Here is an 18,280-nt window from a genome sequence, read left to right as displayed (position 1 = left end):
ATGAAAAAGGCCAAATTTGTAACATTTGCTGATGCCTTGGGGTAAATATTCCTACTCTGGCTTCCACCATAATGGCATTAAAACTGTAGTATAACAACAGGGATATGTTCCAAGAAATGAATCCTTTAAGAGATTTATTGTTGTACAAACATCATAGAGTGTGCTTACACAAATATAGTTGGTATAGCTGCTACACACCTGGACTATATTGTATGTGCGTGTATGTGTATAGGGGTCTCTGTGTGTGTGTGTGTGTGTGTGTGTGTATATATATATATTAATTAATTATAGTCTTTCACTCCTAGGGCCATCAAATTAAGCACAGGAGAAAATGATGCAATCGAGATTCAGTAAGCACTAGATATATGAGGCTACTTCTGACATAACACAGCATACTGTTTTACTCTAAATTTAAAAAAAAAAGTATATACTCTTAAATAATAATTAAAAAGTATTATAGGCCCGATGTGGTGGTGCATACCTGTATTCCTAGCTACTCAGGAGACTGAAGTAGGAGAATCACAAGTGTGAGGCCATGTTGGACAATTCAGCAAGACCCTGTCTCAGAATTTTTAAAGTTTAGAAAGGGCTGGGGATGTAGCTCAGTGGTAGAGCACCCCTGGGTTCAATCCATAGTAAAATGCATCAAGGCTTTTACTCCTTCTTTCTCTTCTTCCTTCTACCAAAAAAAAAAAAAAAAGTATAGTGCAGTAAATACATAAATCACTAATATAGTTGTTTATTATCATCAGGTGTTACTACATAATCGTATGTACTGTACTTTTATATAGCAGCAGTGCAGTAGGTGTGTTTACACCAGCATCCCCACAAACATGAGTAATGTATTGAATATGATGTTATCATGGCTGCAGTGTCACTGGGCAATAGAATTTTCAGCAATTTTCAGTCATTGATCAAAATGTCACTGTGCAGTGTGTGGCTATAGGGGAAGAAGGCAGCATCTCTGTATTTCATGCTATATTAGGTACTGACATAAGGTTAAGCTTTTGTTTTGGAGTAATGAATAATTAGTGGGTCTTGAGTTCATCACTGTGCCTTCATAGCTCACTTTTTATTGGTGGTGGTCCTGATCTGGAAGTTGAACCGAGGATCTTGTGCATGCTAAGAATGTACTCTTCCACTGAACTACACTCCCAGCCCTGATGCATTTTTAAAGAGGGCAATGTTTGTTTTCTTTTGTTTTTCAGGAATGAAGTCAAGGAAATAATTCTTATTCTGGTGAAAATAAAAGCTTTGCATCAAGCAGAATCCCTCACAGAAGAGTATCACCTAGACCATCTTAAATCACTAATTAAAGAAGTTTGAGTACACTTAATAGGAAAGTACTAAAATGAGATTTATATATTTTAAAATATAATACTTAATCTCTTTGCTTGCAAACAAAACAGAACAAAAACAAAGCCTGGTGCCTTTTTATTCCTTGTAATGGAGGGTAGGATTTCCAAAGAACAGAACTCCTCCCTCTGTTCCCTCCTTCTGCTTTCCTGGAAAACTGCCCTTCCTAATTAACTGGTGCTTGAAGAAATTAAATGCACAGGAGCAGTAAGAGATCAATCTGTATGTCTTTGAATTTCTTTACTTTTCCAAGAGGGGAGATGGAGAAATCTCAGATGTAGCTATTTTGGCTTAGAGGAGCAAATAAGTCTTCTGCTTTGACCATAAAACTATGTTTAAATTGTAATTATTTTAACGACTCCTGTTTACAATTAATAAGAAAATCTTAATTAGAAAGAATTGTGTTAACTGGATAGTCAAATTGTCCTTCAGACCAATCTCTTGTACCAAGACCAAATAAGCGTAAGAGTGCCACTGAATCGCCACCAGTTATTATATTTGACAGATAAAAAGAATTGTAATTCTTTTGTTTTGGCTGTTAGCAAAAAATGTATTGGGTCGGACAATTCATTATTCTTTTTGAAATATCCATTCATTTATTTTTATGGGCTTGAAGGCCTTTATATTGTAAAAAAGACTTTTTTTTTTTTTTTTTTTTTTTGCCTGTCCTGTGTGGCAAATTAGTTTTTCTCATTTGTCACTTTTCTTTTGTGTAAATGTTTTTTTTGGTATGCTGCTGTTGCTTTTTTAGCAAGTTGCTGCTTTTTGGTCAGACCATTGCTGGAAAGCACTTAGCATTCCTTCACTATGTCTCCAGCAATAATTACTGTTTTCATCTTAATTTTATCCTTTCAGACATTTATCTCTATGAAAGTATGTGGTCAGGTCCAATGGCCGCACGCCTGTAATCCCAGTAGCTCCGGGGGCTGAGGCAGGAGATCATGAATTCAAGGCCAGCCTCAGCAACAGTGAGGCTGGCTTTGAACTCATGATCCTCTAAGAAACTCAGTGAGACCTTGTCTCTAAATAAAATACAAAATAGGGCTCAGGATGTGGCTTAGTGGTTGAGTGCCCCTGAATTCAATCCCAGGAACCCCTCTCTTAAAAAAAAAACTTTTGTGTAATTTTTTGTTTTTGCATAAATGGCAGATTTTATTGCATCTGAAATGTGTAAATTTTTTATTATTAAAGTGTACATTTGTAAATTAGCCTCTGACTTCTGTATTTTTAACTAGAAATTTGTCCAATGTGTTCCCTTAAGATTTTTAAACAGAAATGCTTCTCTTGCGTTTCGTATAATGAAAAATATTAGAACATTCAACTATTCTGATAGTCTTTAATTTCGTTATACCTAAAGTTTGAAAAACTTCAAAGTTTTATGTTATATAATTCATAAATGTTTGTGAAATTTTACCTAATCATTAATGCAAAATTCTTTTTTTTTCTATTCCTATGAAATGGATGGAATGGAGAGGATACAACTGGCAAGAACAAAACATGGATTTGAGCACTCATCTCATATCTTAATTCTTTTCCTAGATTTTTACAGCTTTTTGTTCACTTAAGAATGTAAAGAGGGATATAACTCAATGGTAGAGCGCTTGCCTAGCATGTGTGAGACCCTGGGTTTATCCCCTAGCACTGCAAAAAAAAAGAATGTGAAATTTTTATAGATGAGACAGATGTTTATGTTTATCATGATGGAAAAACCACCTCAACACAATTGATTTTTGCATTTCTTAGGCCCCTGACAAAATGATACTTACATATGTAGATGACTCCTAAGAAATATCATATGACACAGAACTTAAACATATCAGCCCAATATCCATCATGAGTAAATAGAGTCCTTAAACATTTATAAAGGACTTTAATTATTTCTAAACATAGGTTTAATTTGCTAAGGACTTTTTTTCTAACAGTATGTGTATAAAGTGATAATACACCATGACTAAAAGGATTTATTCTAGTAAGTCAAGTTTGGCTTAACATTGAGTTCCATGCATTGTGACCCCAGCTACTGGAGAAACTGAGGCCAGGGGATGCCAATTCAAGGCCAGCTTGAGCAATTTAGTGAGAACCTGTCTCAAATTTAAAAAAAAAGTGGGGGGGGCTGGGTTTGTGGCTCAGTGGTAGAGCGCTCGCCTAGCGCGTGCGAGGCCCTGGGTTCGATTCTCAGCACCACATAAAAACAAAAAAGGTATTGACAATTACAATTAAAAAATAAGTATTAAAAAAAAAATTTAAAGAAAAGAAAGGCTGAGGATGTAGTTCAGCAGTAGAGCATCCCTAGGTTCCATCCCCTGTACCAAACAATAAAAAATTTAGAGCCAATCTGTGTAAGTCACCCATAAGCAGAGTAAAGGAGAAAAACCATATTTAGATGATAACAGAACCAATCATCTAAATGATTACAAAAAGCATCTGACAAATTCAGCACCCGCTTAAAATACAAAAACCTCTCAGAAAACTAAGAATATAAATTCCCTGGTCTTGTAAAGGCTATCCGTGAAAAACACCTAATGGTGAGTCATTAAACAGTAAGATATCTGCGTTCAGCATTTCTGTTCAGCATCATTCTGGAGTTTCTAGCCAGTTAAGACAAAGCTAGGGTAGTTGTTCATAAATAATAGACCATTTACATAGAAAATCTCATGTAGGAAGAAGAGAAAAAAGGAGTAAAAGACAAAAAAATATTTAACAAAATCAACCAGAATTAAAAAGTACATTTAGCAAGATCATTATAGGAATCAAAGCCAGGGCATGCTAGTGATCTGACAGAAACTTGTGATCTAATTTGAAACTTTAATGTGTGTGTGTGTGTGTGTGTGTTGTGTGTGTAATATTGGGGATTGAACCCAGGAGTGTACTGCCTCTGAGCTACATTCCCACCCTTTTTAAAACTTCATTTTGCAAAAAGCCTAACTAGAGGGAGTGAGCATGTTCATGAATTAGAAATTTTAATTTGTATATTTAATGCATTAACTACCAAAATTTCACTGTTTTTTTCTAAGAAAAGGGGAAACAAAGAAATAGACGACTAGCTGATTTTAAATTTTCAAAGTGCAAAGACCTTAAAGTACCCAAAGCAATCTTGAACAGTTTGGAAGACTTGGAATATCTAATTTTCAAGACTATAAAACCACAGTAATCAAGACACTGTGGTATTATAATAAGAATAGATGAATATGTCAATGGATTAGAATAAAGAGTCTAGGAAAGAGACCTACATTTATAGTTTTTCAGTAAGAGGCCAAGTTAATTCAATGGGGAAAGCATACCCATATTGGTTGAACAACTAGATATCTAAAAAAGCCTTGACCCCATCTCATCTACACACACACACACACACACAGAGACATATGCACACCATAAAAATGGAGATGGACCATAGATCTAAATGTAAAACTCAGAAACAGACTACTAGAAAAAAATCATAGGAGAGTATTTTGGATTTGGAGGCAAGTAAAAATGACTTGTTAGGTCACAGAAAGAATTTACCATGAAAGGAAATTAAAAAAAAGAATTGCACCTCATCAAAATTAGAAATTCATACAAGACTCTAGCATCTTAGGTTCTCTGGGGAAAAAAACAAATCAAAACCATATCAATATAACATTTCATATCTACTATAATGTTGGGAAAGTCATGTGAAGCCATTAGATCACTCATATATACAAGTGAAAGAAAAATGGAGTAACTACTTTGGAAGACAGTTGATCAGTTTCTTATTGAGGTTAAACGTTGACTTGCCATACAAAGAGGCATGGAAAAAAAAACAGGAAAATATGACCCAAATGCCAATAGAAAAGTGGCACCCTAAAGGCCTGTCCCAGCAACTAGACATCAGATGTATCAGAAAGACTGACCATTATAAACATTCACAGAACTAAATGAAAGTCAGGTTAACAACTGGAAGGAAGATACAACATTTTATCAAATAGAGAACAAAGATAAACACGCATCTCTTTGTATTAACAATGAGAAACTGTTTTTTAAAAAGAACAAATCAGGAGTTAGTTAAAAAGTACAATAGCTGAGATGAAAAAACTAGAGGAGCTCAGTAGATATGAACTGCAAGACAAAAAAATATGCAAACTTGAAAACAGGTCAGTAAATACACAGTGAGCCACTTCTCTGTTACTCTTTGATTTTTAGAAACACATTTAGGATGTTTAAAGAATAAAATGTTTTTACAGATAAATTCCATATATAACTGCTTTGTAGGCTCACCATCCAGGAAAATATGACTGAGGGGTTTCCTAAGACATAGGACCTCCAGTGCTAAACTGGAAAGGTCCTGGGTAAACCAGGGTAAGCTGGTCACTGCTGCCTTAGTTGAATACATTCCCTGGCCATTTTGGCCAATTAGTTAAACTGGAGCAAAATGAGCAGCCTTGGATTTAACTTCCATTCTATTATTTGTATAGCAGGCAGGATGTTAAGTGCAGTGGTTCTTAAACCTAGCAGGACAATTCAAATCACATGAAGAGCTTTCAAAAATACCAATACCCATCTTCATCTTCCCACAGATTCTGATTGTAATCAGTATGGACACTTCTTTAAAAAATAGTTTTTAAAAAGTTCTAAGATACTTCTGAGTTTTATTTTGGATGAGCTCTCTAAAGCTAACATTGAAAATAAACTCACCTATATCACAAGGTTGTTGTGAAGATACAGACATGAAAAGCTTTGCAGTGTCCAGCATACAGATACCTTTCCAAGTGGGCTTAAAAGAGCCTATTCCTAAAAAACTAAAATTTAGATATGCTCAGCTCTCCATATCCACAGGTTCTACTACCCATGGCTTCAATCAATCATGGATCAAAAATATTTCTTTAAAAAATTCATTTGCAGGAGGCTAAGACAGGTAAATCACAAATTCAATGCCAGCCTCAGCAACTTAGGAAGACCTTGTTTCAAAGTAAAATTAAATATAAATAAATAAATAAACAGAGTTAGGGATAAGCCAGAGCAATTGGGCAAAAGAAAAAAATTAACAGGATACCAATAGGAAAAGAATTCAAACTATCCCTTTTTGCCAACGACATGATTCTATATTTAGAAGACCCAAAAAATCCACCAGAAAACTTCTAGAACTCATAAATGAATTCAGCAAAATAGCAGGATAAATTAACACCCATAAATCATGTTCCTATACATCAATGATGACTCAACCGAAAAAGAAATTGGGGAAGCTATCCCATTCACAATAGCCTTGAAAAAAAAAAATAATAAAATACTTGGGACTTATCTAACAAAAGAAGTGAAAGACCTCTACAATGAAAACTAAAAACTACAGAATCAATAAAGAAAGAACCTGAAAAGGAACTTAGAAGATGGAAAGATTTCCCTTTAAAAAAAAAGAACCGAGGATTAAACTCAGGGCCACTTGACCACTGAGCCATATCGCCAACCCTATTTTTGTATTTTATTTAGAGACAAGGTCTCACTGAATTGCTCAGTGCAACTGAGAAAGCCCCTGTCTCAAAAATGCACAAAGTCCCTGAGTTTAATACTCGGTGTTACAATAATAAATAAATACTAAAAATTCTATCAAGTATCAATAAAATATAGACATGCAAGGTCTCAAAATTTTATCGCTACAGATACTTTAAAACCTACCAAAGAATGTGCTCCACCAAAATGAGTTAGTAGACAAAAACAGCTCAACACACCAAAGGCCCAATAGAGCTAGGCACTAGAGAGCAGGTCTGTCTGAGCATGATTCAACTGACAGGTGCAGGACGCCTTCAAGACCCGGGTTAAAACTGTGCTCAATCATATACAGGCTAGTCTTCACCATATATAATACCCATGGTAAAGTTTTCCACCCCATGTTCACTTCACATACAAGTAGATATTTTTATCACCCCACATAAGTATTGTTTTGACCTACTCCTAAAAGCTGGAGCTTGATTCATCATAGCTCTGATAATCAGAAAATGCTATTTGCTCCTTCTGCCCATATTTCTGTGAGACATCAGTCACCCAGTCGACACTGAAACCCTGCCAGACGTCCTAAGGTAAGTCTTCTGGTTAGCAGAACTCAGTTATAACCTTAGCCATGAACTTCCTCAGAGTAGCTTTTGTAAACTCTCAGGGAAGCTGAAGCCAGACTGACCCAAAGAATGTCATGTTCTTCTTGAAACCTTAATTATGTAATAATGGCAATACTATCTTTTATACTTGTTAATAGGTTTTTCAAAACTATTTTGTTTAGAAATATATATGTAGGCAATAAACTCAAAGAAATATAAAGGAATAATTAACAAAGTCAGGATGGTGTGTGCACCTGAGTAAAGGAGGGACAACTTCAAACAGGTTTCTTAGATCTTAGTAAATGTCCTGTCTTTACTTTCATAGGCATCACTCAATGTTCTATTTCTTAACTCAACAGTGAGTACATAATGTTCATTTTATTATTCTTTAAATCATACAGTATCATATTAATGATTTGCTTCACAATTAAAAAAAAATCCCACCCACTCCCCTTGCCCTTCCATGCTCCATAAAGAGCATTCTGGTACTGCTCTGACTTCCACTGTAGCTTTGTTTCCAGTTAAGAAAGGAACATAGGGCCATTTGGCATATACATTTCTCCTCTTAGAGTACTAAACTGATGTGCAAGTTTTATTTTTAATGTACTAAAAAATGCTTAGTAACTCTCTCTCATAAATTAAATTAAATTGGATTTAAAATAAATCCTCTGGCAACCAATACATCTTTAGCAAGTAAACAAATGATTTCTCAGAATCAGGACGTTTTTGATGCTTCAATTTCTTCCCATATTGCAGCTTCAATTTTTGAAGTGTCATATTCCCTCATCATATCAAACTCAAGCCATGGTTGACTCCACTTCTGAGCTTCTTTCATCTGTTCTTCAGTTAAACAAAGATCAAATCTGATTCCTTTAATATTAAAAGATGGACGTTCCCAGCGTTTGGACCAAGGCTTAGGCTTCATTTTTACTTTGAGCTAAGCAAAATTTTAAAAGAAGAAGAAGAATTAGGCTGATACATAAATAAAAATTCTTGTAAAGTTTTCATTAAGATGATTCTTTCTTATTTTATGGGTACTTTCAGTTCCAAATGAACGACACATACCATATTAACAGGAATTTCTTTGCTAGACTCTAGTGTTACTGGCTTCATATTCATATCAAAAGTGCTGTATTCAGGAAGGGCGTCTCTTAAGTAAAGCAAACTATCATCCAGCCGTTTCTCTAATTTGATCACTTGGATCTCATGGATTCGAGGATTATATAGTTCAAAGCAAATCTCAACACCTAAAAAGAAAACATTTTCAGAATCCAAATCAGAATTCCTGCAAATGCTGCACACTACAGTAAAAGCTATTTCATAAGGAACCAACACAAGGTTTTGCATGTACAAAATATGACATAAATTTGTAATTTTTAAGATGAAGGAGTATTGAGGCTGGGCATGGGGGCACATGCCTATAATCCCAGTGACACAGGAGGCTGGGGCAAGAGGATCACAAATTCAAGGCCACCCTCAGCAACTCAGGGAGGCCCTAAATAACTTAGTGAGACCCTGTCTCAAAATAAAAAGTGCTGGGATTGTGACTCAGTGGCAGAGTGCCTGCTTAGCATGTGTGAGGCACTGGGTTCTATTCTTAGCACCACATATAAATAAATAAAATAAAGGACTGTTGACAATTAAAAAAATAAAATTAAATATTAAAAAGCAGGCTAGGTATGTATGTGGCTTGGTGGTTAAGTGCCTGCCCCTGGGTTCAATTCCTAATACCAAAAAAAAAAAAAAATGAAGAGTACTGAAAAAAATAGAAACAAGTTAAAATCCATTTAAATAAAAAGTAAGGTAGAAAGAACAAAGAAAAAGAAAACCTGAATGAGAATAATAAAGTCTAAAGAAAAATATCTTCTATAAATGTTGTCACGTATCTGTTCAATTCTTATAACATGCATTAATTTACAGAATGTCTTGAGTAAATGCAATCTCTGTCATATTTTTGTTCATTTCCAATTACCTGATTAAAAATTAATCATCAATATTAAGAGTCATAAGATTAATGATCGTAAAGAGTAAATGTTATTTTAAGTTTGGTTTAATTGAAACCTCTTTTAAGGATGGGCCTTTTTTTAAAAAAATCAGAAAATTTACACATTTTATTGATGGCATTGCAATTGGTCTACATTTTACTATATTATGTAGAAAATACAAGATACTTTGTAAAACCAAAAACAAGCACTGAATCCAAAAAAGGTAAGCTATGTTTATACAAATAGCCTACATTTTTAACACATTGGTTCTCTACATGAAGCAAGCTAGGAACAGCTTTGAGTATGTCAAGATACCCCAGTAATAATTTAATTATGCCATCTGTATTAACAAACGCTGATATTTTATGAAACAATCCCAAGAGAAATATAATCCTACTATATACAATCAACATTAGTATCAGGATTCAATCCAATATTTACCGTACACCATTTCTGTTCCAGTCAGTATCTAGAAACTGTGCCTATAGCAAATCAAAACAGGTAAAATCCTTCTTCTCTCATGAAGTTTACATGCTAGTGAATGATGAACAACAAAGAAACAAGCCAACAAGGTAATTTCATATAGTGAAGACAAGATAGGGTGATGACACTAGAAGGGACAACAATCAAGGAACAACAATCAGGGAAAACCTATCTGAGAAGATGACATGTAAACTGATGCTATATAGGTCTAAAAATGCTCCAGGGAAAAAGAACAAAATACAAAAGCCCTGGGGTTTTAAAAACGTGTCATGTTGGAAAAAAACAGGGAAGGGCCCATTTGGCTGGAGCAAATAACTTGGTATGCAAAGTTTTGTGGTTTGAATGTCCCCTCCAAAATTGTTGTTGAAAATCTTTATTAGAATGGTATTAAGAAGTGGGGCCTTATTTCTTATAGAAATAGAGAAAGCAATCATGAAATTCATATGGAAAAATAAAAGACCCAGAATAGCAAAAACAATGCTAAGCAGGAAGTGTGAATCAGGCGGTATAGCGATAACAGACTTCAAACTATACTACAGAGCAATAGTAACAAAAACAGCATGGTACTGGTACCAAAACAGGCGGGTGGACCAATGGTACAGAATAGAGGACACAGAAACCAATCCACAAAACTACAACTATCTTATATTTGATAAAGGGGCTAAAAGCATGCAATGGAGGAAGGATAGCATCTTCAACAAATGGTGCTGGGAAAACTGGAAATCCATATGCAACAAAATGAAACTGAATCCCTTTCTCTCGCCATGCACAAAAGTTAACTCAAAATGGATCAAGGAGCTAGATATCAAATCAGAGACCCTGCACCTGATAGAAGAAAAAGTTGGCTCCGATCTACATATTGTGGGGTCAGGCTCCAAATTCCTTAATAGGACGCCCATAGCCCAAGAGTTAATAAGAATAAACGAATGGGACTTACTCAAACTAAAAAGTTTTTTCTCAGCAAAAGAAACAATAAGAGAGGTAAATAGGGAGCCTACATCCTGGGAACAAATCTTTACTCCTCACACTTCAGATAGAGCCCTAATATCCAGAGTATACAAAGAACTCAAAAAATTAGACAACAAGATAACAAATAACCCAATCAACAAATGGGCCAAGGACCTGAACAGACACTTCTCAGAGGAGGACATACAATCAATCAACAAGTACATGAAAAAATGCTCACCATCTCTAGCAGTCAGAGAAATCCAAATCAAAACCACCCTAAGATACCATCTCACTCCAGTAAGATTGGCAGCCATTATGAAGTCAAACAACAACAAGTGCTGGCGAGGATGTGGGGAAAAGGGTACACTTGTTCATTGTTGGTGGGACTGCAAATTGGTGCAGCCAATCTGGAAAGCAGTATGGAGATTTCTTGGAAAGCTGGGAATGGAACCACCATTTGACCCAGCTATTCCCCTTCTCGGTCTATTCCCTAAAGACCTAAAAAGAGCATGCTACAGGGACACTGCTACATCCATGTTCATAGCAGCACAATTCACAATAGCAAGACTGTGGAACCAACCTAGATGCCCTTCAATAGACGAATGGATAAAAAAAATGTGGCATTTATACACAATGGAGTATTACTCTGCATTAAAAAATGACAAAATCATAGAATTTGCAGGGAAATGGATGGCATTAGAGCAGATTATGCTAAGTGAAGCCAGCCAATCCCTAAAAAACAAATGCCAAATGTCTTCTTTGATATAAGGAGAGTAACTAAGAACAGAGTAGGGACGAAGAGCATGAGAAGAAGATTAACATTAAACAGGGATGAGAGGTGGGAGGGAAAGAGAGGGAGAAGGGAAATTGCATGGAAATGGAAGGAGACCCTCAGGGTTATACAAAATTACGTATAAGAGGAAGCGAGGGGAAAGGGAAAAATAATACAAGGGGGAGATATGAACTGCAGTAGAGGGGGTAGAGAGAGAAGAGGGGAGGGGAGGGGAGGGGAGGGGAGGGGGGATAGTAGAGGATAGGAAAGGCAGCAGAATACAACAGACACTAGTATGGTAATATATAAATCAATGGAAGTGTAACTGATGTGATTCTGCAATCTGTATACGGGGTAAAAATGGGAGTTCATAACCCACTTGAATCAAAGTGTGAAATATGATATATCAAGAACTATGTAATGTTTTGAACAACCAACAATAAAAAAAATAAATAAAAAAATAAAAAAAAAGAAGTGGGGCCTTTTGTAATAGTACCTTATAAAAAGGCTGGAGGGAACTAGCTTAGGCCCTTTTTACTCCTTCACTACCAGGTGAAGACACAACATTTGTCCAGTCCACATGTAAATCAACAAGGTACCATCTTGGAAGCCAGGGATTGGGGCCCTGCCTCACAGAACCTGCCAGTGCTCTAATCTTGGATTTCTCAGCCTCCACATCTGTGAGAAATAAATTTCTGTTCTTTGTAAATTACACAGTCTGGGCATTTTGTTATAGCAGCACAAACAAGTTAAGATAACCAGGAGTGTAAACTACAGACTGCACAACTGCAGGCAGGAAATGATGGTGACATGAATAATTGTGTTTGCAATGAAGAGGAAGAAAGAGACAAAATTAGGATGTATATTTTGGAGACTGAACCAAGAAAACTTACTGACTGAATATGTAAAAGAAAGTAAATTATTTGAGTAAACAGATGGGCAGTAGTAGCATTTATAGAAATAGAAAAGACTACAAGAAGAACACTCTAACAAACAAAAATCTGTATTCAAATTGATTTATGCACATAAGACATTCAGATGGAGACACTACAGAGGCACTTGCATGTGCACATCTAGAACTAAAAAGTAAAAAGGATCAGTCATGGGGATAACCATTATGGGAATTATGGGGATGATATATAAAGATACTAGGCTAGAAGGAACCACTTTAGCAGGGAGCACAGATGGGGAAGGTCAAGGCTGGTTACAATAGTCAAACATACTATAGAGAATGGCAAGAAGGAGCTAATGTTTTTTGAGTGTTCTATGTCCAGTATTTCATGTACAATATCTCAATAGCTGATTGACTAGAACACTGTGAGGAAGAAACTATTAACATTTTAGTCTTCAAGAAGAAAAATAAAACACATCTGTTGACTCACAGTTATATTCATTTCTATTTCAAGACTTCAAACTAGGCATGATGGGTGAACACCAGGAGGCTGAGATAGAAGAATCAATTGCAAGTTTGAGGACAGCCTCAGCACCTTAGCAAGGCCCTAAGCAACTTAGTGAGATTGTCTCAAAATAAAAGCCAAAAACAGCTGGTGATGTAGCTCAGTGGTAAAGTACTCCTGGATTCAATCCCCAGTACCAGAAAAAAAAAAAAAAGACTTCAAGTACATGACTTGATGGGAGATACCAGAATCTGTAATCGATCAAGTCCTACTGAATTCCTATGTATCAACCCCACCTGTCATTACAGAATAAACAAGACAGCAACTACTTTCATATTATCAGCTTCTCTGAAAATAATACTTCACCACTGGAAACCATGAGGCATACAACTTTTAACTACAAAAACTTTACATGTCCTGCCATTTAAATTCATAATCTTCCTAGAATTTTACATATTCATCTACCTTATTAGACATAGCATACAAACACAATTTTGCCTGCTTTAAATGCCTCCAAGGTTTATAAAACAGTATAATTGTGGTGACTGTTTTCTGTCATAATATAAAGCAAAATGGGAAGATTCATTTTAGGAGCAAGTAATTCATAGAACATTGTTATGTCTGTCTTAATGTTCTCATAGGTTATTTACTCCTAAAAGGAATATCACCAATGCTTTATAGTCACTTGTTTCCTCCCCTGTTGCTATAGTGAGTACACTTCTAATGGCTGTTGTCCCTATAATAAAGGAAGCATCAAGAATAAGCAGACCACCAAGTGTATGTAAGCTGTAACCACAACTCACAATTCTGGATCCATTCTAAGGCCAGAAGGTCCTTACTTTTCCTCAGAGGTGTCCCTCGTCCCCCACCAATTCACTTTTAAGTTTCAGATGTCTTGTTCCAGGAAGCAAAAATCAAAAAGGAATCCTTAGATAACATTTTCTAGACAATTAAAATAATAAAATTAAGCTTACCTTGTCCTTCAATAGTATTCCTAAGAATAAAGGTAGCTCCAAGTCCTTTTCCTGATCTATGGATGCAAATACCCAGAAACTGGCTGATTTTTCCACTGGCATATGGGTCAGCTGTAGTAACACGAAGTATGCTTCCTACCAATTCAAAAGAGAAGTGAACTTGTATATGAGATGCAGAAACAAATAACATTTCTAGGTAATTGACCTTCCTAAACTTTTTAATAAAATATTAGGAATAAGTGCCTCCTCGGGGCAAAACCCTGATATGTAAAGAATAGTGTTCTTTGCAATAGGGAAAACTAACCTTCCAACTACTAAGAATAAAGGCATCCAGCTCTTACTGACCAACATAGAACTCTGGAATGTGGAGTACTTTTCTCCTTTCTAACATATCTCTTCTTTCTACTTGAAATTTCAGAGGATTTGTTCTTCCCCTTGGAGGAATGAATTCAGGACTCAAGAACCTGTTAAAAAATACAAAGAACAAAATGAATTAAAAGCACTTAGGCCACTAAAAAAAAAAAAAAAAAAAAAAACAAAACCTGTTGCTTTAAAAAGAAATGGAAGAATATGGTATTGACATGTTATTTTTCACTTCCTATATTAGGAAGGCAATTTTATTTCTAAAACTGTGGTATCTAAAATTATTGTTAATGCTCCTGGAAACAGCTAACAATTCCTGAGTACTCACCCAGAATTTTGTTTAAAAGCTTTATGAAACATCTAAGTAGCTGATATAGTTTGGATCTTAAATATAACCCCAAAGGCTTATATGTTAAAGGTTTGGTTGGCACCATCAGGAGATAGTGGATCCATCAGGAGTTGGGGCCCAGAAGAAGGAAGTTAGGACAGTGGGGACAAGTCTCTAAGGATTGTTTTAGACCCTGGCCCTGAACTCTCTCTCTTTGTGCTTTCCAACCACTATGAAATGAGCAGTTTCTTTTGCCACACACTCATTCCATGATGTACTATGCTACAGGTAAAAGCAACAAGGACTCATCCAAGCAACAATGGACTGAAACTTCTGAAACCATGAGCTTAAATAAAATATTTCCTTCTTTAAATTGATTATCTTGGGTACTCTGTCACAGCAACAGAAAGTTGACTGACACAGCAGCATAAATTAATCTTTTTAGAGACTAGATAGGTTTAGTATTATCAATTCTTTTTTAAAGGTGAAGAAACTGAAGCTTGAATAAGTAACTGATCCATTATTATATTAATTATAAATTTATCAAGTCAAGATTTAAATGTAAATATGTCTGTAAGTCTCCAAAACCTATGATAATAACCACAGGCCTCCTTCACATTGAGTTGTAACAATAAATTATGTTGAAAAGGTATAAACATATAAAACACCAATTACAAACTGACTTTAAAAATAATCTTCCTATTTTCTTAACTGATTTCAAACTTGTTATGAAATATTTCACATACAGAAAAAGCATAAATGACATTAAAATTAATATTCACCCATCTTAATAAATAAATTAGCAATGTAGTTGAAGCTCCTGTGCATCCTTCCTACTCTACTATTGTAAATTTGGTTATCAGTCCCATAAATTTTTCTTTTCTTCAATTTCCAACTGAAAATTCTCAAACCAACCAGAGTTGGCATGATATAACCATAACCATGCACCTTTACCAACTGCTTAAATTGCTATATTTCTTTATATGTGCATATTTTTCCTAAACATTTGAAAATATCTAATAGCAAGGCATATTATTCTCAATAATTAAGGTCTAGGACTTACTCCACATTATCACAATACCTTTATGACACCTAAGAAAATTAGTATTAATTCAATAATGTATTCTAATATATAGTTCATACTCAAATTGTATTTAATTATCATGGAAAGATCTTTTATATGTTTGTTGCGCAATTCAAAATATAATCAAGCTTTACACATTTTATGCGGCTGTTAGTCTCAACCTGGTACTATTCCCCAGCTTTGTATTTCTATTAACATTGACTCTTTTGAAAAGCCAAGGCCAGAGTGAAGATGCAGCTCCATTAGTAGAGTCCTTGCCTAGCATTTGCAAGGCCCTAGATTAAACCCCCAGCATTGGAGGGGGGGAGGGGCCTTAAATGTTTTTTAAAAAAAGATAGAGTGAGAAAAGTCAAGGCCATCACTGGACCCTGGATTTATTTTTTTCCACATGCCTAGACTAAGGTTAAGCATTTTTGGTAAGAATATTACAGGAGATGACGGCAGTGTCTTACTCTGTCATATAAAGAGGCACATTATAATAATATGAAATCTTGCCACAACTGCGGTAGGTTTGATTGCTTGGTGAAAGTGGAGCATGTCCCCTTCACATATGCATGTATGTCTGGGCAATATATAATACTGTTTAGCTTGGTTTTAAACTCATAAAATGTTATTATACTATATCAATTATTCTAAAGGTTGCTTTTTACATAAATCATGTTTGTGAAATTATCTTGTTTGCTCTCATTCATTCATTTTTTCACTACTGTGCAATATTTCAATGTATGATTATATTTGCCTATTCACCTCTGATGGATATCTTGGCCACCTCTCATTTTTAGTTTATTACAATAATGTCATGTTCATTCTTGTACATATGTGTTAGAGTACCTTTAAGTTGAGCCTTCTTGGTGGAAAGTTATACACAACTTCAAATTTACTACATTTCACCAAATTGTTTCCAGAGTATACAGTTTACATTCCTTAAATGAATTTTATTAAGAGCTGGCCACTAAGAAATACCTTTTCCACCTTCAAAAGAAAAAAAAAAGTTAAAGAATATCTTTTTTTGAGTTGCTAAGTTCCCTAAATCCAAGTTTATTTCAGTTTAGAACTACAGAATATTTTAAATGTTTTTTTTTTTAAAGAAAATTCAAATCTAATCAACAACCTACAGCCCTTCCAGAAAGCCTCTAATCACACTGTTTTTCCTCCTAAAATTTGCTTTTAAAAAATTTCACATGGCTCTACAGGAACACTTCCTATAAATCTTACTTAAATTTGCACGTACTGCCTAGTTACCAATATTCATTTAAGTGACCGAGAATTTTACTTAAGACTGCTTGAAGAGCAAAGTTTTTGGCCAACAGATTTCTACATATGGTGAAGGATTTGGGGAAGAAAAGACCAACTCCGATACAAACAGGTGTAAACAAGATGTGCCTCAGAGGAAAACTTTGGTACAGTAAAAAGAGCTTCAAGTCTGGGGAATTCCTACTTGAAGTTCTGACTTACTAAAACTGCAAAGAAGTTCGATGCTAGCTTGGAGACAAGCGGTGAGGGCAGAACTGAGCTGGGCGCCCTCCAGGAAAACGGAGCCGGCGGCCTCCACACGCGCACGGGCAGAGGGGTGCCGGGCCGCGCTGGCCAGCCAGACCTCCGAGCCAGTCCGCCTCCCGCCCAGCACGGCCTCACCTCCTGTCCTGCTCCGGGGGTCGGCGCTTATCCACGATGACCGGTTTCGGTGGCGGCCGGAACTCGCCGGGCTTGGTAGGCCCAGTGCTCTGCTGCCGGCCGGGCCCCGCGCGGACCCCTGCAGAAGTGAACAAGAGAGATCAGGACTCTCCGCGCAGCCAGAGACAGGCAGAGCCTGGCAATCTTTTCCAACCTGCAGACCAACAACCAAGTCGCTCCTGCACACCTCTCTCCAGCATGGCCCTCGCGGGTCCCAGCACTAAAGCCCCGATCCACTTACCGCAGGCCACAGAGGCAGGTGCAGGGAACAGCGCCCTGGCGGCTCGGAAGCTCTGGGCCAAGGCCTTGGCAGCCCCACAACCCCCTAAGGTGGAGGCGGCCATGTTGGCTCACTCAGGTAGAAACTACGACTCCCAGAAAGCAATGCGATGAAAGCGGCCAGATGGTGGGTGTTATGGGACAAAATATGCAAGAGCTTCTCTTTCGCCACTTCCTCCTGAGAAACAGCTTGGCCAAAGTCCCTGAGATTACAGACAGCATTACCCTTTTAAGGAACTAAATTTCAGTTTGGACTGGGCAACTGGGAGAGATCCAGCAAAAAATGTAAATTTTAAGTCTTGTTAGGAAATTTGAGGGGCTGAGAGTACAGCTAAGTGGCAGCTAAATCTGCTTGCACAAGACCCCGGGGTTCCAAACATGTTCCTGCACCGAAACATGAAACAAAACCAAAATGAAAAGAAATTTGTGTTTCTCGGGAATAGTGAGCTTCTGGAAGGATTTAATACTTAAACTGATGTGATTATTGGTCATTTTATCGAATCAGTGTCCCAAAGTTACCTCAAATTCAGCATGTCCATTCAACATAGTGTTCTTTAAGCTTCCTTCCCAGTATTGGCTTCAACATCCATTTTGTT

General features: G+C 36.4%; 2 protein-coding genes across 2 annotated transcripts in view; one reads left to right on the top strand and one right to left on the bottom strand.

The window, feature by feature from the left end:
* Gcfc2 (GC-rich sequence DNA-binding factor 2) overlaps positions 1–2,605 on the top strand; it is a 39,998-nt gene extending 37,393 nt beyond the window's left edge. The window contains exon 17 of the mRNA XM_076833945.2: positions 1,209–2,605. Within this exon, the coding sequence (XP_076690060.2) occupies positions 1,209–1,326 (118 nt within the window). The 3' untranslated portion in view covers positions 1,327–2,605. The remainder of the gene's footprint in view (positions 1–1,208) is intronic.
* Positions 2,606–7,756: 5,151 nt separating this feature from the next.
* Positions 7,757–17,755, bottom strand: Mrpl19 (mitochondrial ribosomal protein L19). The gene is made up of 6 exons (XM_076833950.2): positions 17,647–17,755; positions 17,367–17,484; positions 14,302–14,420; positions 13,957–14,091; positions 8,463–8,644; positions 7,757–8,334 (listed from the first exon to the last, which is right to left on the bottom strand). The coding sequence occupies exons 1-6, from the start codon at positions 17,747–17,749 to the stop codon at positions 8,113–8,115; spliced, it is 879 nt and encodes a 292-aa protein (XP_076690065.2). The 5' UTR covers positions 17,750–17,755; the 3' UTR covers positions 7,757–8,112.
* Positions 17,756–18,280: the final 525 nt, after the last annotated feature.

The sequence above is a fragment of the Callospermophilus lateralis genome, chromosome 14 (genome assembly GCF_048772815.1).
Source record: "Callospermophilus lateralis isolate mCalLat2 chromosome 14, mCalLat2.hap1, whole genome shotgun sequence".
In the NCBI taxonomy this organism is placed as follows: Eukaryota; Metazoa; Chordata; class Mammalia; order Rodentia; family Sciuridae; genus Callospermophilus; species Callospermophilus lateralis.
This window is presented reverse-complemented; position numbering and strand designations above follow the sequence as displayed.